Source organism: Brachionichthys hirsutus, chromosome 11 (genome assembly GCF_040956055.1).
Source record: "Brachionichthys hirsutus isolate HB-005 chromosome 11, CSIRO-AGI_Bhir_v1, whole genome shotgun sequence".
Lineage (NCBI taxonomy): Eukaryota > Metazoa > Chordata > Actinopteri > Lophiiformes > Brachionichthyidae > Brachionichthys > Brachionichthys hirsutus.
In genome coordinates, this window is record NC_090907.1 from 12984281 (window position 1) to 13008447 (window position 24167).

General features: G+C 46.4%; 2 protein-coding genes across 2 annotated transcripts; one reads left to right on the top strand and one right to left on the bottom strand.

Moving 5' to 3' along the window:
- Positions 1-1438: 1438 nt before the first annotated feature.
- On the bottom strand, positions 1439-5638 carry ckmb (creatine kinase, muscle b). The gene is made up of 9 exons (XM_068745269.1): positions 5506-5638; positions 4073-4185; positions 3871-3967; positions 3476-3630; positions 3237-3369; positions 2965-3136; positions 2652-2775; positions 2224-2413; positions 1439-2123 (listed from the first exon to the last, which is right to left on the bottom strand). Exons 2-9 carry the CDS (start codon positions 4163-4165, stop codon positions 1945-1947), a joined length of 1143 nt encoding a protein of 380 aa, XP_068601370.1. The 5' UTR covers positions 4166-4185; positions 5506-5638; the 3' UTR covers positions 1439-1944.
- A 6148-nt stretch (positions 5639-11786) lies between these two features.
- klc3 (kinesin light chain 3) lies at positions 11787-21415 on the top strand. Its single transcript, XM_068745642.1, has 14 exons — positions 11787-11843; positions 13458-13687; positions 13779-13844; positions 13911-14078; positions 15758-15827; positions 16170-16315; positions 17252-17334; positions 18563-18650; positions 18903-19004; positions 19147-19320; positions 19406-19505; positions 20770-20950; positions 21114-21180; positions 21332-21415. The coding sequence occupies exons 2-14, from the start codon at positions 13466-13468 to the stop codon at positions 21413-21415; spliced, it is 1551 nt and encodes a 516-aa protein (XP_068601743.1). The 5' UTR covers positions 11787-11843; positions 13458-13465.
- Positions 21416-24167: the final 2752 nt, after the last annotated feature.

Here is a 24167-nt window from a genome sequence, read left to right on the forward strand (position 1 = left end):
CCTCTTCTTGACAAATGACATGTTCCAGCACATACTGTATTATTTTACTGCCCAGATAACGACATTAAAATTACTATCTAATGTGTCACAAATATAAGTCTACAAAATACATTTATATATGCATGACACAAGAAGAGTTTGCATGTTCTCCCCGTGTCTGCGTGGGTTCTCTCCGGGTTCTCCGGGTTCCTCCCACCACTAAAAACATGCACATTAGGTGAATTGGTGACACTAAATTGCCCGTAGGTGTGAGTGCGTGTGAATGATTGTCTCTCTGTGTGGCCCTGCGATGAACTGGCGGCTTGTCCAGGGTGTACCCCGCCTCTGGCCCGTTGACTGCTGGGACAGCCTCCAGCAGGACCCGCGACCCGATAACGGACAAAGATGCTTGGAAGATGAATGAATGACACACACACACACACACACACACTATATCCATACATATAGCTCGTTCTGGTTAGCGTAAATGTGGGCGTGGCGTTTGCAGTCCTACAGTCAGTTTCCCTGCTAGCATTTCGGCAGTCTGTCCAAGCGCCATCGCTTTCCTCACGTAGGAGTGCAGCACAGCCACAAAGCCGAGAATCGACGCTTGAAGAAGCAGCGATGAAGACTAAAGGGGCTCTTTGTTTGATTTAGTTTGTTAAAACAAACACGTTGCTGACTTGTTGAGCCCTTTTTTTTGCTTTTTGCCAGGATTGCGTTGTTCTGTACTGGAGATGTGAACCGATTGCTGTTTTTCTTCTTGGCTCCACATGTTTAAAGCCCATTCTAAAGGCCTTTGTCGCGTCCCACAGTAACACCGACTGGAGCGATGGCCTCAGGTCTCCAGGTAGAGGTGCTGTTTGAGTTCTGTGACGTTCACCTAACCCAGCCGGCTCTCGTTGTCCTTATTGCTTTGTCAGATCAAGAACAATTTTTGTCCAATGTATTTATTTTTGTTTATTCTTTGTTTTCCAGTCTCTCAGCCTTTGAGAATGACTTTTCCCCCGTTAGCCAAAGAGACCCCAGCATTGCAGCGATGGTTGACTGTTGACCAATCAGATGCCATCATTATTATAATGAGTCTTTGACTGTTAACCAATCAGGCCCCTGTGTCATCAAGAATCTACCAAATAGTCCGTTGATCGTTGAGCAGTGACGATTCCAAAATGAAAGCTGGATGTATCGTAACTATTTGAAGGCAAGCAGCGTCTTAACAACACAGATCTGTGCAGCCACTGTCTGAGGATGTGAAGCTGTTATTTAGGGCTATTCTTCGGTGTGTATGTTTGAGCGAGTCCAACCTCTCGTGTAGATAAAGCTAGGGCCACGCTGTCAGCGTGTTTGAAGCAGTCGCTGTTACCGACACGACTCGTGTGCTGAAGTTAGAGAAACGATTGACCTGCAGTCCTGCATGTCTCCTCGGAAATGATGTGTCACACGGAAATAAAGACTTGCATCTGCTTTCATGGTTTATTTCTTTTTCCTTGTGGATTTAATGTCGTCATTGAAACATTTCCTCAGTATACTTGTCTGAACGTTAAATATTTTTACTCTTCATGTACTTGTGCACAAAGTAAAATTCATTACCTTCAAGAGGGAATGAAGAGAGAGTTTGATTGTTACATGGGGCAACGTTTTATTGTCCAGAGCGTTTTTACAACCAAAGAAATTCATATTCTTATATATAGATTCTTCTGGTGCGTGCACATAGCCATGGCTGGACTAGTCATGGTTTGATCCCAGGATGTTACACAGAAAATGGGGACAGAGATGAGAAAGATGTAGCAGGAAAAAGAGAGAGAGAAATGAACAGAAATAAGTTAGAAAGGCAGTAGAAGAGAGAAACGTGGAGTTCTCCTTGAGAGGCGTGAGCAGCGAGGAGCCAGTCGACCGAAACCAGTGAAATCATGTTTATAAAATAAAAAAACAAACAGACGTTCCGTTGTTGGTTGTCTGTCCGCTTCACTTCTGGGCCGGGATCATGCCATCGATGGAATCTCCCTTCTCCAGCTTCTTCTCCATCTCAACCATCAGCTTGACGCCATCGACCACCAGCTGGACCTGGTCCACCTCGGAGGAGCCCAGACGGTCGGCGTTGGAGATGTCGAACACGCCACCCACAGAGGCGGTGTCGACGCCACCTGAAGGGGAGAGGGTTGAGGCCCCCCCGCGTTTGAAGGAGTCATGCCTGGATGTCCGCTTGTAAATAATGCTAAAGCACAAGCCGCTCGTCTTTCGTACCTGTGCCACGCTTCTGCAGACGCAGCCTGGTCAGGATCTCCTCGAACTTGGCGTGTGTGCTGAGCTTGGGCAGCTTGACGTGCACGCCGCCACGCAGGCCGGTCCCCAGGTTGGAAGGACAGGTCAGGATGTAACCCAAATGCTCGTTCCACATGAAACCGTGGTTGTGCTTCTTGAAGATTTCCTCAATCTGACCAGTGCGGGGGGGTAAATTAAAAATTGTGATGCGTGATGGTTGAAATATTGATGATGTCATGCAGCTTGATCTAAACGTGCGTTGATGAAGGAACGCCATGCAGCTGTTTAACAGTTCTGCTTACATCAAGAGTAGAAGAGTGCGTTCTTTTTTCCTCATATCGGAGGGAATCCGCTTGAACTCTGGTATCAGTGCATGCCCGAGTCTTTATGTGAAACGATGGATCGCTTACCTTCTGCAGGCCGACGCAGAAGCGTCTGAAGACCTCCTTCATGTTGCCTGCTTTCTGCATGGAGATGACACGCAGGTGATCCTCCTCGTTCACCCAGACCAGGAAGGTCTTGTTGTCGTTGTGCCTGGAGAGAAACAAATTCATTTACTACACAGCAGGAAAAGCATTTCACAGGTACAATAGTCTCATGGTGAATTATTGAACCATTCTGCCAGTAATCTGATTGATTCGATCGATAAAGCTGCTGATGAACTGGGAGAATCCCAGTAAAGTCTCAAAACATTTACCCTCGTGCCCATTTTGTGTGCCTCACCAGATGCCTCTGCCGTCGGGCCAGTCACGGGCCATACCGGCGCAAGTCAGCAGGGGGGAGACGGGCTTGTCGAACAGGAAGTGATCAGCAATCAGCTGCTCCTGCTCGGCATCGGACATCCCATCCAGGGGGTAGTACTTGCCCTTGAACTCTCCTTCCAGGCTGGCCAGGGCTGAGAGGAACGAAGCGAGGGAGGTGGGCAGAGGAGAGGAGTCAGGATGCAGAAACCTGCATCGGATCAGACTGGCTTTCTTCATTGGTTTGATAGTCACCCTCAATGGACAACTTCTCGATGGCTCTGCGCTCTCCACGGCTGTTGTGGGGGGGCAGGGTGAACCCCTTGATGCTGCGGCCGGTACGGACGCGGCTGGACAGCACATAGTTGGGGTCCAGGTCATCACCACCCTGAAGGAGGAAGGCAAACACAACAGGCACATTGTTATTGTTGCACTGGAGCCATTGTGTGAAGACGCCTGCTTGCTGCGCTTCCACGCATCTTCCGATTCCCCACCTTCAGGTTCTCAAAGTTCAGGTCAGTCTTGTGCTTGTCGGTCGGCTTGTAACCACCATGGCGGTCGGAGATGACGGGGTCCAACAGCTCCTTGAAGACCTCATAGGACTCCTCATCACCAGCGATGCAGCCCACAGTCATGATGAAGGGGTGACCTTGGAGACAAGAGGATGGTGACGTTGGTGAAATTGCTTGTAGGCTATGTTTGAAGGGATGCTGCTATTGGGGTCAAAAGAACTGCGAAGAAAAACCCAGAAGATCCTAGTAACTTTAGAGTTACCGACGGAAGCTCGCGTCGCCAGGCGTCGCCATGGCTACGTTCTATTTAACGTAAGTCACATTGAATCGGATCTTTTGCGGTGTGCATTCTACGCTGATGATCTGCTCCTTTTTACCGGGGTTGTCGACACCGGTTTGGATGACATCGTCAACGGTGAAGCCGCTGGGGGTGGACTTGCCCCTCAGCTTGCCGTAGATCTCCTTGGTCAGCACCTACAGATAATAACAGCCGGTCAGACGGTTTACTGGCGCGCCATTCCCTTTGTCTTTAGGTGGTGCTGTGAGTCTCGCCACGCTGTTTCGTGATCTCGACTGTACCTTGGACATGTGGTTGTTGTGCAGAGAGAGATCGGGGAACTCCTCATCCCCCGAGAACTTCATCTTGTAGTCGTTGTGGCAGTTCTTTGCCATGGTTGCTATCCGTACTCCGCCTGAGAGGAGAGAAAACAAGCAGAGGAGGCGTTATTTGTTCAGATTACCATGCATGAAAGGACAATCTCTTTTACTCGCTCCGTGTATTTGTACAGTTTTGTGATACTTTTAAATACCATCTTTCCTTTCTGGTATTTCTCCAAGTCTCTCAAGCATCTTGTCTATGAGGCTTCTCGTGATGAGAAGGCACCTTCTCATTCTGCCCATCTCCTTCTCATTGATCTCTCTCTCTCTCTCTCTCTCTCCTTGCCTTTCAGCCTGCCCGTCTGTTTCCGCTCCCGCCCTGCACTCACGATGCAGATTATTAATAGCAGGCTGCGACTCCGCTTGTCCTCCACGCCTCCAGTCTTTGCAGAGAGCTCGTGACGAATGAGTTTTCTCTCCTCTCTCTCACTCCGATCAACCTCAGGATGATCCTGTCATGTCTGAGCTGCTCTGATTCGTGGGCTGATGAGGAAATGCTTTGGTACTAAAACCAATAAAACATACAAAATAGATGAATGAATTCATGATTGGAAGCAGTGCATGTAAAAAGAAATACCGTAATATAATTAAGATCGTAATATTTGGTCACTTAACTTTTAATTCATAATGTTGTTGTACCTTTTAAACTTGAAATGAAAAGGTCTTTTGATCAAAAATCTTTAGAATATTCCCTTCTGCATAACGTAAGATCTCAATTTGGAGTTTAACCTCGTTTTTGAATAACAAAATAAAGATGACCTTAATGCAGATTTGCAAAGATCTGCAGCAGCAGAATCGATCAGAACAAAAGTGTTGGGTTGAGAATAGAGTTTAAACTGATGCCATCATTCCGTATCTATTTCCAAGCCAACCTGTTCCTCCAACGGACAGAGGTCAAAACTCTCCGTGACTCAAGGTGCACTCAGAGGTCAAAGCATCGCATGCCTCTTGGGCCTCCATAAGTTCCATGACCAAATCAAGCGCTGCTAAACTATTCAGAGTCGCAGTTGAAACCTGCCCCGCTGGTGTCAGCAACAGCTGATAGCTGTTTCAGTCACGCCACACTGCCGTAGCCCCCGACGGTATGGGACGGCTGCCTCCCATAGCCACCAAGACAACGTTGCACAACAGTGGACACTGATCGGAAAACTATTAGCGCAGAGTTCTGTCGTTTTTGTATCCAAAAAGCACCAAAGTCTTTTAAAATGTTCTAAAAATGCTCTGGAAAAAAAGGTTTTCATGACTCCACCAGTGGAGGACTGCGTCTGAGAGATCTAATATGGAAAAATCACAGCCTGTCTCCATGGATTCACCAAAAAACACTGACACAAGTTTTCTTTATGTTTGTTTTTTACCTGCTTAGGAGAAAAGAAAGAAGTAACAGATCCCGGGATCAGGTCCTGTCCACCAAATGTAGGAGTTGCCCCAACTTTGTCAGGTGACGGACTTAAGCATTTATACTCGGACTTCTGTCCCCATTGGCTGACGAAGGTAGGGGCCCCCTTTGTTTGATTGGCCACAGAGAATCTTCTCTGAGTTTCTAAAAGGCAAGAAGGAACATCGCACAACGCTGGAGGGAGAGACAACAGCTGCAGCTGTCTGGGCCACGTTCATCTCCCACCTGCTCAGAGCCTGCAGAACAACAGTACGTGCACGCTTACAAACGTGTACGTTAGGAGCATGCATGTCATAACTGCATGATCTTTGCAGGTGTAAGTAATGACCAATGTTTTAGTCTTACTAAGAGAGAATGAAAACATTAAAATGTTACCATGCGATGCGATGACTATTAGCGTGTCGTTATGTTACATGAATGAACAAAAACACGAATGCAAAAGGGGGTTCCGCTCATCATGAGCCCAAGAAAAGAAGCTAAAAGGTTAGTTTTACCAGACACTAACTAACTAACGTTTTTTTTTTTCTGGCTGTAATTTCAATAAATGTTTTACGTCCAATGTAGAGGGCGGCAGCTTTACGTGGATCAGGGATCAGGTTCTTCAGCGTCGAGTTTAAAGAGAGCAGCTCGTGCACATGTTCCCAACTGAATCCGTCCCGCATGTTTCACAAGCGTTCAAGGAGGCGGAGCAACCGCAGCTCTGCTCGCCATCATATTCTTAAATGAAAATAACCGCTTTGTCTTAGATTACACCGTCGTAATAGCCGAGCCTGCCGATGCCACCGCTTTGAGCTGTGGCCGTCTCACGGTTCGCTAAGTGGAGATGTGTGAGTTTAAAATATCTGTCACTGCTCCATGTGTGAGATCCTGCGAGCGACGCAACGTAGCAGGCTGTTCAGGCCAGGGGGGGGAGAGGAGGAACTCTTTACAGCATCTGGAGAATGTTCATGCCTTTATATTTATTCAGCATGTCCAATATCTGGAGTTGTATTTGGCTGTTTGTAGGTAAATCTGTGAGCCCGTGCAGCGCTTTGCTGGACAAGTGCCAGAGTAAGTACCCCCCCGTCCCAAACTGGTAATGTGAGAGACCTGAGTAATCGACCCACAGACAGGTATTAAATCACACACACATCATGTAGATCTGGAAGGAGCAGCTGTCTCGTACGACATTTACATCCTGAATTAGTGAGAATAATCAAACGTTTTTTTTAAAAAAAGCGACCCTTAAACTACATTTCAGTTAGATCTTTAAATGTTGGGGCTTCACCTAACACCTAATTAGGAGTCATTGTTATTGCCTTCCCTGCTGGTAGAATAGAACAAATGGCTGTTCTCTAAAATGGAACTCCAGCTTCCACAACACTTGAAGATTCAGAGCTGTGTCCGTCCTCCGTCCGGCACCTGTGTGACGCGCTGGCGTCCTTCAGCAGGACAAACACATGTCAGACATGGCTGTCGTTGTTCATGTGAGAGTGACTGGCTGCTCGTCTCCGTGTGTTGACCTTGTGATCTTCAAAGAGCTGTCCATCATCATGCAGTGGACGGATGTGGAGGGACGCTCTGACTCTTGTCTCCTTTCCTTTGAATTAACGCTCAGGCTCCGGTTTCACGGCTGACCCGCCACCGACATGCTTCTAAATGAGTCTTCCTTCACGTCGCTCACTGTGAACACAATCATGAACCCACAGCAACTTCTTCCTGCGAGTCAGCGTCGTGTGCACCAAACGACGTTGTTCATATGGCCTCGGATTTAGCCAGCAAGCCGTAAAACTCAGTTAATCAACATTTCAAAGTCAAATAGGAAACATAAAACTGAATCCACCGACGCTTTGTCTTGGAAATGCTTCTGTGTTCCGTGCGTGACGTGAGAGACATTACTGTGGGTCAGCGTCCATCATAGGAAGGGAACGTTTCAGCCTTGACCATTGCGCCCCCCCCCCCCCCATAAATAAAGCCGACGGGCCGAGCTCAAGATGAGTGATATGTGCTGTGTGTGTGTCTTCCACCCTGCAGACCAGTTAGCTCTGTTGCTTGCATGCTACTGTGGAACCGATCCAGTATCCTATTTTAGACTGCCATTCTACCCCCCCCCCATCCGCAGCCTCTGAAGCCCACAGCTGCCCCGTGGAGACAGGCAGCCTGGAGTTATGTAACCGAGAACACAGATGTCGTTCTTACAGGTTTATATAAAGCGTGTTTGTTCTCTGTGTCTGTGTGAAGCGCTGCTGCCACTAAAGCGAGCGCATGGTTGAGAGATCCGACGAGTGTTGGTGTCATTTGTGTGCATGTGCATGCACGCTCCTGGAGACCTCCCTCCAAACAGGTTCAACGCCCTTAGAGCCCCACAACCTCAGCGAAGCTGTTGGGATTTGATGCTTTAGGAAGGTGTGGCGTTCATTTTGATCCTTTGATATATCTACTGGCTGAACAGATACAGATGCATCTAATAGACGTAAATATGCCGGATTATAGCAAAAATGCTCATTTACATCCGCTGTCCCTAGGCAGGTTACAGAAAGACGCAACAAGACAATTAAGTTACAAATATTACATGTAAATATACATGGATAGCTTATTACTGTAATATCCTCCGCAGAGGCGAGGCTGAGGTGATGTAATCGTCTGTCTGTCTGTCTGTCTGTCTGTCTGTTAGCAAGATAACCCAAAAGTTTCTGGAAGGATCTTGATGACATTTTCAGGAAATGTTACCAGGAACAGATGTTTAAATTCTGGTGACGACCCAGAAGAGATTCTGGATTACTTAGAAGTCTACGTTAGCATTGCGGTCAATGGAGCTTTTGTTCCTCAATATCTCGGTTGATTATTGACCGATGTTTATGGAATTTGACAGTCATATAGGGGGGGGGGGGGGGGGATTAAAAATCAGAAAGACAAAAGACAGCCAGACACACGCAGAGCAATGTCGTGCATGCTGTCCAGTGCAGAGAAGAATTCTGTAAATGTGTTTTAGTACATTGTGTGTTTGAGGAAACAGGCGGTAATAAATATTCAACAGCTTCATGCAGTTTTCAAGAATTTCAGCTAAAACATGTAAAGGAAAAACACTTTGCTTTGATGCTTAGTATTTCCGTGGTGCGTTTTCCATGTGACTTGTTTGTGTTTTTGGACCAACATGCAATCGGATCACAGATTCGCATTTGCAGCAAAGCCCCTCGGGAACTCTTTCTGGGTTCCGTTCACACGAGCGTTGCCAGGAGTAACTGGAGAGATTCTACTGATGCATCGTCGTGAGGGTTCGACAATAAACTGTGGAGAGAAAAGAAGAAGGAAATGATTTTGGGTATTTGAAAAAAAAAACCACAATGAGAAATGACATGGCGCTATAATCAATTAGCGGCGCTACGCTAAGTTTAAACGTACCTGACTATGAACCGACGCATGACTTCTTACTGTCGATAATAGTTTTGCATGTCCGTGACTTTCCTGTGGCGGTGATGGTGGCGTGAAACACGATCTACCCCCCCCCCCCCCCAGCTTATGGGGGACGGTGGACTGTGAATGTCTATCTTTAGGGCCATCTCGCCAGGTCCTCCCATCTCCAGTGCCAGCGCTCCTGATCCAGTTACATCGACTCAGCTGTCAGTCCGTCCACCCCTCCAGAGTTCATCACGTGTTCACTTCACCAGATCACTTCATATCAAACAGATGAGGACTGAATCATGCGTAGAACGCACACATGAAACACTGATTCTATTGCCTGCGGTGTGTCTTCACTGCTACAAGTCAGGTACATGAAATAATGTGTGGCTCTCGCACTGGATGCTGAGGTTCTCCATGAAAGTGACCAGGTAGGACAGAATTAGAAATGAGACAATAAGAGGGACAGTGAAGGTTAGACGTTTTGGAGACAAGGTCAGAGAGACCAGACTTTGATGGTTTGGACATGTCCAGAGGAGAGACAGGGACTATATCGGTAGAAGGATGCTGAGGATGGAACTGCAGGGAACAGGACTAGAGGACGACCCAGACGAAGAGACATGGACGTAGTGAGGGAGGACATGAGAGTGGCTGGTGTTGGGGAGGACGATGCAAAGGACAGGACTAGAGGACGACCCAGGAGAAGAGACATGGACGTAGTGAGGGAGGACATGAGAGTGGTTGGTGTTGGGGGGGACGATGCAAAGGACAGGGCTAGATGTAGTTTCTGTCCGTTTGTCTTCATGCAGCGTCCCTTTTGTCTAAACTCTGCTGAGACAAACGTTTGATTGTTAGGAGTCGTGTGCTCGGGCAGAGGGAGGAGAGATGTTTAAACTGCAGCAGATGAACAAATGAAGTGGTTGCTATTTTTTACCGAGAGGTGAGAGGTTACGGAAAAATGACCTCCAAGCCAACGCTACAGTGGCGGTTTGTAAAGGTCCTGGGCTAAATTCCACCCGAGGACTCCCCCCGCCCCCCCTTCACCGGCTTCTTTTCACCAATTAGGAAAGAACTCTCAAGAGTGCCGAGCAGAAAGGAAAGGATGAATCTGCTCCTTGAGGGGTGTCCGACTGGACCGTGTGATGTTTCAAACACGATGAAAGCTGATGTTTTACGACGCTTACAGGTGAATGTGTGGTGAGCAGCAGGTACCGGGGGGGGGGGGGTTACCCGGCTATCAGTGACCTTAAATGGCCAAGCCCTGCCTGCACACTCACCAGTCAGTTGCTGGTTCCTGTCTGCCTACCTGACAGCTGAGCTCTCCATCAACCTGCCCATATAACTGTCACACACACACACACACGCACGCACACGCACACACACACCCACACACACACACGCACACACACACACACACGCACACACACACACACACACACACGCACGCACACGCACACACACACCCACGCACACACACACACACACACGCACACACACACACATGCACGCACACGCACACACACACGTGTCCTGGGGAACCTATCCTAACATGCTTTAAGTGCATGAAATGCAGGCATGGTAACAGCCCTGACCTCTGTGTTAACTCTGCTGCTTGACTAAATGGAAGATAGCGCCACCTACAGGAAGGCAAACCTTCCAGGAATAGCCACCGAATGGAAAGCATGAAACTTCAGTGTCTCTCTTTCTCTCTCTGCTCCAGCCATCCCTTCTTCTTCACCAAGGCGGTTGTCTGTTTGTGAGGAGGATTATAGAAAACCCGCTTCATGGGTCTGGGTGATTGATGTTTTCTATGATGAAGCATCAAACGATGCCAAATACACAGGACGCATAACACTTTTAGCTGTTTTATGTCTATACACTTTGCATTAATCATTGATATTGCATGTAAAACAGGACACATATCTAACTGATGCACGGCAGGAAGTCAGGTGGAGAGTTAGCCCATCCCAGGAGGAGAACATCCAGGAGGAGAACATCCAGGAGGAGAACGTCCAGGAGGAGAACATCCAGGAGGAGAACATCCAGGAGGAGAACATCCAGGAGGAGAACGTCCAGGAGGAGAACATCCAGGAGGAGAACATCCAGGAGGAGAACATCCAGGAGGAGAACGTCCAGGAGGAGAACATCCAGGAGGAGAACATCCAGGAGGAGAACATCCAGGACTCTAACGCTTCTGTGTGTGTTGGGAAGTCCAGCGCAGTATTTTGTTTTATAATCCTCACTCATTATTGACCTCTCAAACGAGATAAAAGAACCGAGGACTAACTAAAATATATATAAAATATTATTTAACCCTTTAAAGTCGAGTGTATTATATTTGATACACTCAAACTTCTAAATTATAACTTTGATACCCCCCCCACCCTGATGTATACAATCAGCCACATGTGTCTGCATTTTCCATGTGATAAAATTCTGGATTTAGCAAAAACTATACAAATTAATGAATGCACACACACACACACACACACACACACATTTATTTTTGTTTATTTCACTTGTTGACACATTTGTCAGAAGATTCCCAGAATTTGATTTTTCTGGCAATTATTTCATGGTTCAGGCTTTAAAGGGTTAAGAAGAACAATTCCTTTCACCTTTTTTTAATGTTTACTTTTTAAAATGAAACATCACGTGCGTGTACGACCTTTACGTTGAACGCGTGAACCGGAAGAGGAATGTGCTACGGATGCTAGCTTGATGCTAGTGGCTACGATGGCAGCAGGTGTCTCATCTAAAGCTGTAATTGTTACCTTCTCACCTGGCCGACACTCCGGATACTCGCAGACTCTGTTCGTGGGAATGTTCCACTCTGTCTGATCAGTTCCGCGTTCTCATGAAATTATTCCATCGAGTGGGGAAAGGAGCAAAGCGCGCCGCCGCAGCGGGAGTTAGCAGGTAGGCTAGAAATAAGCTGCTGCGTCTGCGTCTGCGTCTGCGTCGAGTCCTCCGGGTTACCGACCGCTACCGACCGTGTGCGGGCTTCACCGGCCGAGGAGCGGAGCTGTCTCCTACCGTGTCCCAAGTCGGCGTTAAATCTAACGACGGGTTAGCATTAGGCTCAAAGTGGCGTGAAAACCAACCGTTCCTGAAGTGTCCGCAGGCCTTAGGCCCCGCCCACAGTCAACAAAGTAAACAAAGAGAAAGCCTGAAACACAGATCGATGGTGTTTTTGTGTCGTTCCATTCATTCCATGGTCGCTCGTGCGTGTTTTGATTGATTACCTTTGGACTAGGTTGTGATGGCCTTCATGCGTGCACGCAGTTCCCTTTTTATTTACGTCTACAAACACACTTCTCGTGTTTGATCAGTGAAGATGATGACAGTCTTCTTCATCATTTCTTTATTGTCTCTCGATTGGTTGAATTCCGGTGGCTCTGCAGGATTTATGGCTTCGACCGTCTTTCTGTCTACATTTATAAGAAGCTCTGTGATTTTTAATGGGGGAATCAGCCTGTGAAGCAGGTGATCGATCAGCCTGTGAAGCAGGTGATCAATCAGCCTGAGAAGCAGGTGATCAATCAATCAGCCTGTGAAGCAGGTGATCAATCAATCAGCCTGAGAAGCAGGTGATCAATCAATCAGCCTGAGAAGCAGGTGATCAATCAATCAGCCTGTGAAGCAGGTGATCAATCAATCAGCCTGAGAAGCAGGTGATCAATCAATCAGCCTGAGAAGCAGGTGATCAATCAATCAGCCTGAGAAGCAGGCGATCGATCAGTTATTGCCTTCAATCCAGGTTGATCGTTCTGATCGGTCCGCATCCAGCCATGTTCTCGATTGTTCTTGTCTTTTTGTTTCGGGACCCATGATGATGATGATGATGATGAATATATTTTTTAGATAGAATGTTAGAGTACAAGTACAGTCAAACAATAGCATGTATTACAGTACAAGTACAGTCAAGCAATAGCATGTATTACAGTACAAGTACAGTCAAACAATAGCATGTATTTCAGTACAAGTACAGTCACACGGTAGCATGTATTTCAGTACAAGTACAGTCAAACAGTAGCATGTATTACAGTACAAGTACAGTCGCACAGTAGCATGTATTTCAGTACAAGTACAGTCACACAGTAGCATGTATTTCAGTACAAGTACAGTCAAACAGTAGCATGTATTACAGTACAAGTACAGTCGCACAGTAGCATGTATTTCAGTACAAGTACAGTCACACAGTAGCATGTATTTCAGTACAAGTACAGTCACACAGTAGCATGTATTTCAGTACAAGTACAGTCAAACAGTAGCATGTATTACAGTACAAGTACAGTCACACAGTAGCATGTATTTCAGTACAAGTACAGTCACACAGTAGCATGTATTTCAGTACAAGTACAGTCACACAGTAGCATGCATTACGGTACAAGTACAGTCACACAGCAGCATGCATTACGGTACAAGTACAGTCACACAGTAGCATGTATTTCAGTACAAGTACAGTCACACAGTAGCATGCATTACAGTACAGTGAGTTGAAACATGACCCGTTTCGTTCCCACCTCGGAGTCGGAGCGATGTTGTCAGCCGAGGAGATTCTGGGAAACACGCAGCAGGTGATCGCAGGGCTGGAGGCGCTGAGAGAGGAGAACCGCAGCCTGCTGGAGAACCTGCAGGAGGCGGCGGGGGGCCCGGCGGGGGGCCCGGCGGGGTCTGAGCCCGGCAGCGTGGAGCAGCAGAAGCGTGGAATCATCCTCCAGTCGCTGGAGAGCATCGAGCTGGGCCTGAGCGAAGCACAGGTACCCCGAGCACGTCGCTCTGCTGCGGCTTTAACCTGCCGGGGGGGGGGTCTGATTATTGGTTTGCTCCATGCTACACTTGTCTCCCCAGGTGATGATGGCGCTGTCGGCTCACATGAGTTCACTGGAGGGGGAGAAGCAGAAGCTGCGTGCTCAGGTGAGAAAGAAAAGCAAGTTTCATGTCTTCCATCGATCATCTCCTCTTCCTCCTCTTCCTCCTCAGGTCCGGCGCCTCTGTCAGGAGAACCAGTGGTTGAGGGATGAGCTGGCCGGAGCGCAGCAGCGGCTGCAGGACAGCGAGCAGCAGGTGGTCGCCCTCGATGAGCAGAACAAACACCTGCAGTTCATGTCCTCCATACGCAAATACGACGAGGAGGAGGAGCCTCATCAGGTCTGTGGACAGACACAAGTATATGTGTGTGTATTTGTATCTGTGGTTGTTTGTTTGGGACGTTTTCTCTCATAACTTTATGTAAAGGGGAGTCAAATGTGGGGAAACCACTCGGCTGGACGACGTTTCAGCTTCTCCGTGTTTAAGTTCAAAGAAACTCGGTTTAATTATGACCTTGAACTGTTTTACACGCGACACAGCATCAATGCGTGACTCAGTCAGTGTACGAAGTCATAGTACCGGTACTTCAATTCAATTCAACTTTATTTATATAGCCCCAGATCACAACAGAAAGTATAGCGCTACACGGGAGCGTTGTAGCGCTACACGGGAGCGTTATAGCGTTACACGGGAGCGTTATAGCGTTACACGGGAGCGTTATAGCACTACACGGGAGCGTTATAGCGCTACACGGGAGCGTTATAGCGCTACACGGGAGCGTTATAGCGGCTTATAGCGCTACACGGGAGCGTTATAGCGCTACACGGGAGCGTTATAGCGCTACACGGGAGCGTTATAGCGTTACACGGGAGCGTTATAGCGTTACACGGGAGCGTTATAGCGCTACACGGGAGCGTTATAGCGCTACACGGGAGCGTTATAGCGCTACACGGGAGCGTTATAGCGCTACACGGGAGCGTTATAGCATTACACGGGAGCGTTATAGCGCTACACGGGCGCGTTATAGCGCTACACGGGAGCGTTATAGGCGTGACTGCATCCGTTAAAAGAATAAATCTTTATGCAGATATTATACATGCACGTCTTCAGTTGTGCTAATCTCATGTATTTGGCGGATGGCCTCAGATCTGAACGGGGCAGGCTTGACAGGTCAGAGTTGAAACTGCAGCACACTTTGGGTATTATTGGAGGAGCAAAACATTTGTAAGCTGAACTTTGACAGCCTTAGCTAGCCCGCTCTCTAATGAGAGCTCCATTAGCTCCTCGCTAGAGGCAGTGGTGTTGCATTTATAGCATTAACATCGTGCAGATTCTTGTTCTCCACTACTAGCTAGCTCGAGGGCCGTTGCAGAGCGACACCAGTCGTCCCTGGGCTGCTAAATTCATTGTTTATTTACCTGTCTGGATTATTTAGAAGAATACAGGCCATATATTCCTGTTATTCCTGTTATTCCTGAATGATGGGACTTTTACCACGAACGCGTCAGTTGTCCATGACGTCAAAACGGCTTCTGTAGTCATTGAACAAATGAATCTCACGCGTTTCATTTTCACCGACTACTTTGATCAGTATCGATGTGGCGGATCAGTATCGATGTGGCGGATCTTTTACAGGGATGCGTTGCTGTGACGGGAACAGCAACACATTTCATCCGTTCAGTCTGTCTGAAAAAGGCGTTTTCTGTGTCGCGACATTTTGAGGATGTGCGGTTGGAACTCGGTTCAATATTTACTTTGGTGGCTGAGGACTGAAAAGCTTCAATCGCAGTCTGTACTCGTGTTTCTGCTCTGATTGGTCTCCCATAGTCGGGGCAGGGCAATGGTGACCCTAACCCTCAGTGGATGGGAGCGTTCAGACGGAACGTTGGAATACTGCCGTGTTGTTGTGCTGTAAAAATAGAAACCACAAATCCCCATGAAGCCTTGGTGCTTGTGAGTTCTCTGACCCAGTAATACACAGTTATTGTGTGAGTTTTTGTGTTTGTTTCTCTTCTCAGGACGACAAATCCTCCAGCAAAGAGTCTTTGGATGATCTCTTCCCTACTGAGGATGAGGTGAAGTTACAGAGTGAGTGTCTGCGTGCGTCACACACTTTAATGTCTCTTAACGTTCCAGAGAGTGTTATTTTTAGCACTGACAAAACAAATGATTGATTAGTGTTTGGTCAGAAAAAACAACTTCAGCCAAGCGTCTGGGAATCTCCTCCCTGTCAGACCTGGAGGTAAAAGGAACGGCGCTTTAGAAGCAGGCAGATTATTGATGCTATTCTAACAAGAGATATTTTCCATAGTCCAACATCTGACTGTTTTATTTACTTCGATCATTACATTAGATTTCTTTTCACCTGCTTCCTGCTAAAGTTTCTGTTTGTGTGTTTGTTTGTGTGTTTGTGTGTTTGCTGCTGCTCAGCGGCGCAGCCTCATCGCAGCAGCGCAGCGGCGGCAGCCCAGCATGGCGGCTACGAGATTCCTGCCCGCCTTCGAACGCTCCACAACCTGGTCATCCAGTACGCGTCGCAGGGAAGATACGAGGTTGCTGTCCCGCTCTGCAAACAGGTGATTGTTCCCGTCTCGGCCCCACGCAGGAACGATACGCTAAAGCCTCGTTACAGGAAGGCAGGTCAGAGTTATTTATACGGCGGAACCTCGGTTCTCCAACATGATTCGTTCCGTAATACTGCAATAATGTAAACTAGGTGAATCCGTTCCTACGCGGATTAATGCCCATTTACATGCCTACAGGTAGGTATATTAATGTGTAACTACGTGTCTCTAAACAACAGGAAGTTGTAAATAATACGAAAAACAAAAGCATAATAAAAGTAAATTTAACCCAAATCTGTGTCATTTACATCCTGTTTCAGCTGCGGTGTCGGGAGGGGGGAGGAAGGGGAGAGATCCTCCAGGAAATGTCTGGGTGACTCTCCTCCTGGGTTTGAATTCCTTCTCTTTCTCTTTGAAGAAAAGTCTAAATCGTTTATTTCTCCGTCCCGTCCTGCAGCGAGATCCCAGACACGGACGCCATTTTCATATTTGCTGATTATTTTCTTCTTCAGTTCAACAGTTGTTCTCCCCACGTTCCTCTTTTCTCTTCCAGTAGTTTTACTGCTGCCTTTCTTTGGATCCGTGACAAAGAGCTAAAGAGAACAAAGCTAAAAGTCTGCTCAAACTGGACCTACTCGGCTAGGCTCCGCCTTCATCCTCGTGTGTTCGGTTCGCCTCGGATGCACTCGTGTGCTTGAACTCGGAAAAACAGTTCGACTTCCGAGGCATTTTAAACTGGAGAACCGAGGTTCCACTGTGCATAACCAAATATCACCAAGTTGTCGACGTTACAGCATCATTCGCTGCTCAAGCCGTTGGTTCAGATGAGAGAATAAAGCTCCTCCGTTTGAAGAATACGATCCAGGAGGATGTGGAGCTCACGATAAAGACGATCGAGTTTTTGGTTCTGATTGTTGAGGATTTAAATTTCTCTGATCGCCCCAATAGGCTTTGGAAGACCTGGAGAAGTCATCAGGACACACCCATCCAGATGTGGCCACCATGCTGAATATACTGGCGCTGGTGTACAGGTGGGGCTTGTTGCCATGGCAGCAATTCAACACTCCTTAGAGCAGGGGTGTCCAACTCATTTTCTCCAAAGGCCAAATGTAAACTGTAACAGAGTAAAAAATGTAACTAAATGTAATGTAATTTAATATAAAATAAATGTAACTACTCCTTAACATGCTGTTAAATAACTATTTTTGTATTTAACTCTTTAGCAACAGTAATTACAATAAAATATCACTTTTTTAAAAGGTTGTAACTTGTTAGAGATAAAGCCATACTGTAAATGAAAAAAAATGATAAGTATGAACCAAAGTTTGTGATGGGAATAAATTAACACATCTAATAATGTGGAAAAGTTCCATTCAAATGCAATCATCACGCAGGAACAAAGATAATCGATACAAACTCAAAGCAAAAGCAAAAAGCCACCACCTTGTCTTGTCATGGACATGCAGAAACCAAAGAAACCAACCAAAGTGGGAAAGATAAAGAACATTCCCCCAGTCAATGCCGTGGAAAAGACGTCACTTTCAGGATCAGCACTGGACAGCTCCATATGTAGCCGGCTACCTATGGAGCTGTCCAGTGCTGATCCTGATCCATACGTAGCCGACTACCTATGGAGCTGTCCAGTGCTGATTCTGATCCATATGTAGCCGACTACCTATGGAGCTGTCCAGTGCTGATCCTGATCCATATGTAGCCGGCTACATATGGAGCTGTCCAGTGCTGATCCTGATCCATATGTAGCCGGCTACATATGGAGCTGTCCAGTGCTGATCCTGATCCATATGTAACCGGATCAACATGTCAGCACATGCTGGAAAAAACAAAAAAGTTCAAATAACTTTCAATCGTTACCGCCAGCAGATTATTGATTTCCTGACTGCAGCGTGTTGCTATTGTTATTGCCATGTTGCTGAATTGTTCCGTTTGATCAGTTCACTACTTTAGTTACAAACATTGCATATTCAATTGTCTAGTTGTAAAAATATATGGATAGATTATTGCTGTTATTATAACATAAATCCTTTCAATTGATCATGTTAAGAAAACCACACTCCACTCCATCAATCAATAATCAAAGTTATTCAAGTAAATAATATAAAATAATAAAGAAAGACAAATATCATCCAACACAAGTTATGGCATTAACTTTGTTCTAAACTCTATAACGCTCTTGAGTGTGAAGCCAGAGTCCGTCGATAATGATCGGTTCCTCGTGATTCGTGATGCTTTTCTTTCCAGAGACCAGAACAAATACAAAGAAGCAGCCAATCTGCTGAACGACGCGCTGGAGATCAGGGAGAAGACGCTCGGGATGGACCACCCAGCTGTGAGCGATTGTCCCTCTAATGATAAACCGCCTTGGTCTGGAATCTACGTTTAGATCTCAGAATCCGACTCCGCTTTATTGCTCCAGTTTGTGCACACAAACAAAGAGTTTGACTTTTAGATTTGCTCATAATCTACGAGATTTTAGGAATTTAAAAAATATAAGATTTTACTCCCCTTTTGTTGCAGATGGCGATGTCTGTCTAGATTGAACATGAGATTGTGTATTTCATGTTTTAATGTGTTCCTACAGGTGGCGGCGACACTCAACAACTTGGCAGTTCTTTGTGGGAAAAGAGGAAAATACAAGGAAGCCGAGCCGCTGTGTAAAAGAGCGCTGGAGATCAGAGAGAAAGTGAGAAAGTCGAGCAGAGTTCACACCTCGGTCTCTCGATACGTCTTCTGCTTCTGACCCTCACACAACCCTGAGTGAACACTGCTTTTACTGTGCTTTTACTTTGAAATAATACTGTATTTTGTGTCCGGATGCTCCTCAGGTTCTGGGTACGGATCACCCGGACGTGGCCAAGCAGCTGAACAACCTGGCTCTGTTGTGTCAGAACCAGGGGAAGTACCAGGAGGTGGAGCGCTACTACGAGCGTGCTCTGCACATCTACCAGAGCAACCTGGGCCCAGACGACGCCAACGTGGCCAAGACCAAGAACAACCTGGTGAGAGGAAGTCCGTCGCTGTGCCACGCAGGAGAACGTCGCATCGTCTCCGCCGTCATCGTCCCGTTTCCTCGCTCTATTTCAGGCCTCGTGCTATCTCAAGCAGGGGAAGTACAGACAAGCTGAAGCGCTCTACAAACAGATCCTGACCAGGGCTCATGAAAAGGAGTTTGGATCTGTAGAAGGTAGGAAGCAGCTGCAGCAGCAGCAGAGTTCACACGCTGGGTTGGGAATGCATCGTCTCGATCTATTACAGATCTGCCTCCCCAGCGGCAAAGACGTTGTGATGGTGATGACGATCCCTCTGAGTCTGGTTCACTGACATCGCCCAGAAGAGATCTGTTTAAAGGAGATCCATTTCCTAATTCAATTTATTTCAACTTTATTTATATAGCGCCAGATCACAACAGGAAGTAATCTCAAGGCACTTTACAGGATTAGCAGAGAGAGGCAGAAGTGTGTGGTCAGACCATAGCAGACCACACACTTTATACACGTTTAACAGGCAGGCATTAATCTTCATAGATTGTTTCAGTATTATAGAATGAAACCAAAGATCAAAACCTGTTTTCAGAACGAAACATTTGAGAAATAAAAATATACAGTACGTACAGTAAACGTTTTCCTATTAATAAATATGATAGCTTTGAGAAATAACGAATTTAATTTTAATGATCAACCTACGAGGTTGAACACATAAGAAATTATTAATGGCGACTCGCCGTATTTCACAGTTCCTCCGCCGCTCCGCTGTGCCACTTTAAAGGTTTAAAGGTGCGGATGATGTTGGTCCAGCGTAACGTTCTTTTTCCTGCAGTCACTGATCCACAAAGCTAAAGCAGACTCTGTCCTTACGATGTTCTTGTTGCAGACAGTTACAACCCTTTCTGCTGTCGTCCTTGTGTTATCTTCCTCCTTTTTTATGTAACGAACCGAAGACTCGTTTATTTCGTAATGGTGCCCTACAGCCGCGTAACGTTTACCTTCCTTTAGAAGTACAACCTTTTGTGCGATGGTTAGCGTCTTCCTCTGACTTTTGGATGCGTCCACAGGTGCCTTTGTCGGCGCAGATCGTTTTGTTGGCATTGTGGGTCTTGCAAATACTGTACACTGTGCAGTACAGTATACAGTACACAGTACACAGTACAGTACTCTACTTCAGAGTCACATTGCTGATGTCAATTTGGCTAGTTCAGCGCATTCTGTACTGCACAGGAGACACGAGGAGATTGATTGACAGTGGCACAGTACAGTCCCTTAGCCAATCAGGACGCAGAACACGTTCAATGCGCATTCAGGTGCAGAAAAAAAACCATGCAAAATTGCATTAAAAAACTCCGCCAAGCAGCGAGGAAGATGAACCGAATCATAACGAGGGACTACTGCACACACACTTTTGGAGCGTTTGTTCTGTCCTCTAATTCTCTAGCGTTCTACCTGTGCTTCCAGGTGAAGGTCGTCCCACCTGGTCAGGTGGCGAGTTCAGCGGCTCGGAGCAGGAAGGACTCGGTAACCTGAAACGCAGCGGCTCCTTCACCAAACTCCGAGAGTCGATTCGCCGGAGCAGCGAGAAACTGGTTCGCAAGCTGAAGGGAGTCGGAATGGAGGAAGCGACCCCAAGGAATGCTGGGTAATAAGAACATAGTGGGACCGTACATTTTCAGGGAGGGAACTCGTGGATCTTCATAGGTTAAACGCAAATGATGCAAATTTAAATAATGCCAAAGTAGTTTTAGTATTTTTTATGTTTTCCGATTCAAAATGTGATGAAAGACTTCCTGTCTCGTCTTCAGGATGAAGAGGGCGAATTCTCTGAATGTGTTGAACGTCGGATCCAGAGAGAGGCAGGACGGCGCTCAGGTGAGGACGCCGTTATTCCTCGGACAGAATCGGTGTCTTTACGTTTCTGCATTTGTTCCATTAATTGTGAGATCAGAAACTTTGTTCATCAAATGATCAACATTTAGTTGAGCTGCGACGCTTGAGCTCCGTGTTTCTGTTCTGTGCTCAGTCGAGCCGTCTGACGGAGGCTCGGGGTCTGAGCTCCAGCACACAGAACCTGACGCGACGGGGGTCCCTCAGTGGAACCAGCTAGCGTCCAGAGACCAGCTCACACTGGCTCTCTGGATCGCTTGGGTCAGACGTCCTACACCAAAGTGAGGCCCCTTCCTCTAGCTCTGAAGTTAACTTTGAAATGAGTTTTAGACATCTAGCGTGTGAAATATCAGTCATTTAAAAATGTATTCTGAGTTATTGTGGCAACATGACGTTTAAATTCTGGCGACAATTGTAAAAAGAGATGAGAGATTTGGGCCACATGAACTTACCGTCATTCCTTCCTGTTTAAAACAAATTCATTTCCAGGAGTTAAATATTAACCCAATAAATAAGGGAAGCTATTTATGGAACACGCACGTTTTCGATGCTGTAAGAGATATTTTTATATGACTGTTTTTGTAAGCTGCAGGTTAGAAATTAATTTTGTGTAATTAAACGGGAACAAAGGGATTCTCTTCTTAAAATGTTACCTGAGGAGTAACGGGATGTAAAATGGTTTACACAACGTTTCCCCCAAAATATGAATGTTACATGCACTTTATGAAAGCAGACGTTGAGCCATCCCGTTCATCCAGCTCGTTCTAAACCACACAGGGTGACTGCAGCTTTATCATTCCACACCATGAGAAAAAGGGTTAGGGGCGGAGCTACGGTCCTCTATTGGTGAGGATTCTGTCACCTCGTCCGTCTTGAACAGGGGTCCCCAAACTTTTTCCTGTGGGGGCCACACAACGTTTTCCTTCTCTGATGGGGAGCCGGGGTCAGTTTGTACAGGGAAAGTGTGACGATGGCAGGGGGGCCTCAATATGTATTGTTTTCCAGACAGCAAATAACCCTTTCTTCACAGAAAATAAAGTCAGGAAATAAATAATAACACTATTAATTAAATAACCTAATAACCCTTTCCGGGTTTGTCACAGAAAAACCTCCATGGAACATTAACTTTCTGGTCGTATGTGATCATCATTAAAATTGTCCCAAACAAAAGGAAGGATGCTTTTCTTCAGAATATTAATATATTCTTCACTATCAATATTATTTTTAGGAAACAAAAGAACAATTAATGACCCCTCTTAAATGCACCCCATACCATTATTGATCCCCCCACCGGCTACTCATGTTGTATGGAAAGGAAAATACAAAAAAAACCACAAAAAAAACATTTTGTCTCTGGTATTGTTCAGGGGGCGGGGCAAAATGTGGAGGCGGGCTGTAGTTTGGGGACCCCTGGTCATGATGGACCGTGGTAACACCTATCCTGATCTGGTGTTCAGATTGGTTTTTATCCAACTTAATCCAACAACTTTGAGGAATTTCCCAGTTTCTATGTTAATGATGTCCCCAAAGCGCAAAATCACCAGTCTAATATTCAGGAATATCATTCTACAACAGTCTACTACTACTACTACTACTAGTACTAGTACTACTGTACTGTCTTCTTGTCCCCTGAGGGGTCGCCACAGCAAATCAACCTTCTCCACTCCACCCTGTCCTTTGCATCGTCCTCCCCAACACCAGCCACTCTCATGTCCTCCCTCACTGCGTCCATGTCTCTTCTCCTGGGTCGTCCTCTAGTCCTGTCCTTTGCATCGTCTTCCCCAACACCAGCCACTCTCATGTCCTCCCTCACTACGTCCATGTCTCTTCTCCTGGGTCGTCCTCTAGCCCTGTTCCCTGGCAGCTCCATCCTCAGCATCCTTCTACCGATATAGTCCCTGTCTCTCCTCTGGACATGTCCAAACCATCAAGGTCTGGTCTCTCTGACCTTGTCTCCAAAACGTCTAACCTTCACTGTCCCTCTTATTGTCTCATTTCTAATCCTGTCCAACCTGGACACTCCCAAGGAGAACCTCAGCATCTTCATCTCCTCCACTTCTAGCTCCGCCTCCTGTCTTTTCCTCAGAGACACTGTCTCTAAGCTGTCCATCATGGCTGTCCTCACCACTGTCTCTAAGCCGTCCATCATGGCTGTCTTCACCACTGTCTCTAAGCCGTCCATCATGGCTGTCCTCACCACTGTCTCTGAGCCGTCCATCATGGCTGTCCTCACCACTGTCTCTGAGCCGTCCATCATGGCTGTCCTCACCACTGTCTTGTAGACCTGTCCCTTCGTCCTATCACAGAGCACACCTGATACTTTCCTCCCCCCGTTCCAGCCTGCCTGCACACGATTCTTCACCTCCTTTCCACATTCTCTCCATCACTCTGCTCTGTTGACCCGAGGTACCTGAAGTCCTCTCCCTTCTTTACGTCTATTCCTTGTAGCTTCACTGTCCCCCCTGGGACCTTCTCATTTACACACACGAACTGTTTTAAAGGAGGCTCAAAGGAGAAACTGGCTGTGCTACGCTGGCTCCTGCTAACCGTGCTACCTACGAGGCTGCATTGAAAAGAGTCAGGAATGTTTTCCAGTAAATAAACTTGAGATTTGCTTTTAGATCTCAGCCACTTATTCATGTTTCTTAATTCCACTCTTTGAAAAATCAAACCGTTTCTTCTTTTTCCTGGGTGGAGAACTATCTATTGTACGTTTGCTTTGACATCAGGTTATATATCTGTTTGTTGTAAACTAGAATCTATAGGTGTGGATCAAATATTTATTACTTTAAAAGGTGGGAGAAAGGTCAAGTCAAAGCCAATGTATGTCTGTTCGGTTTATTCTGTTAAGATTATTTGTAAACGTGACCTGAAATAAATGAAAGTAACACCAACGACCTTGTTCAGATGTAGTCTGTTTGGAAATAGCTTAGTCAATTTTAATGTATGGATTTATATAATTATTTTCTCTT

What these genes read in the sequence shown, in the direction of transcription:
- ckmb (XM_068745269.1), bottom strand. Translation starts at nt 4,165, where the DNA reads ATGGCAAAGAACTGCCACAACGACTACAAGATGAAGTTCTCGGGGGAT. An exon ending in TGAACTTTGAGAACCTGAAG is followed by an intron (nt 3,370 to 3,475) that starts GTGGGGAATCGG and finishes TTCCTCCTTCAG; the next exon opens with GGTGGTGATGACCTGGACCC. An exon ending in CCCGACGGCAGAGGCATCTG is followed by an intron (nt 2,776 to 2,964) that starts GTGAGGCACACA and finishes GTTTCTCTCCAG; the next exon opens with GCACAACGACAACAAGACCT.
- klc3 (XM_068745642.1), top strand. Translation starts at nt 13,466, where the DNA reads ATGTTGTCAGCCGAGGAGATTCTGGGAAACACGCAGCAGGTGATCGCA. An exon ending in TGGGCCTGAGCGAAGCACAG is followed by an intron (nt 13,688 to 13,778) that starts GTACCCCGAGCA and finishes TTGTCTCCCCAG; the next exon opens with GTGATGATGGCGCTGTCGGC. An exon ending in AGGAGGAGGAGCCTCATCAG is followed by an intron (nt 14,079 to 15,757) that starts GTCTGTGGACAG and finishes TTCTCTTCTCAG; the next exon opens with GACGACAAATCCTCCAGCAA.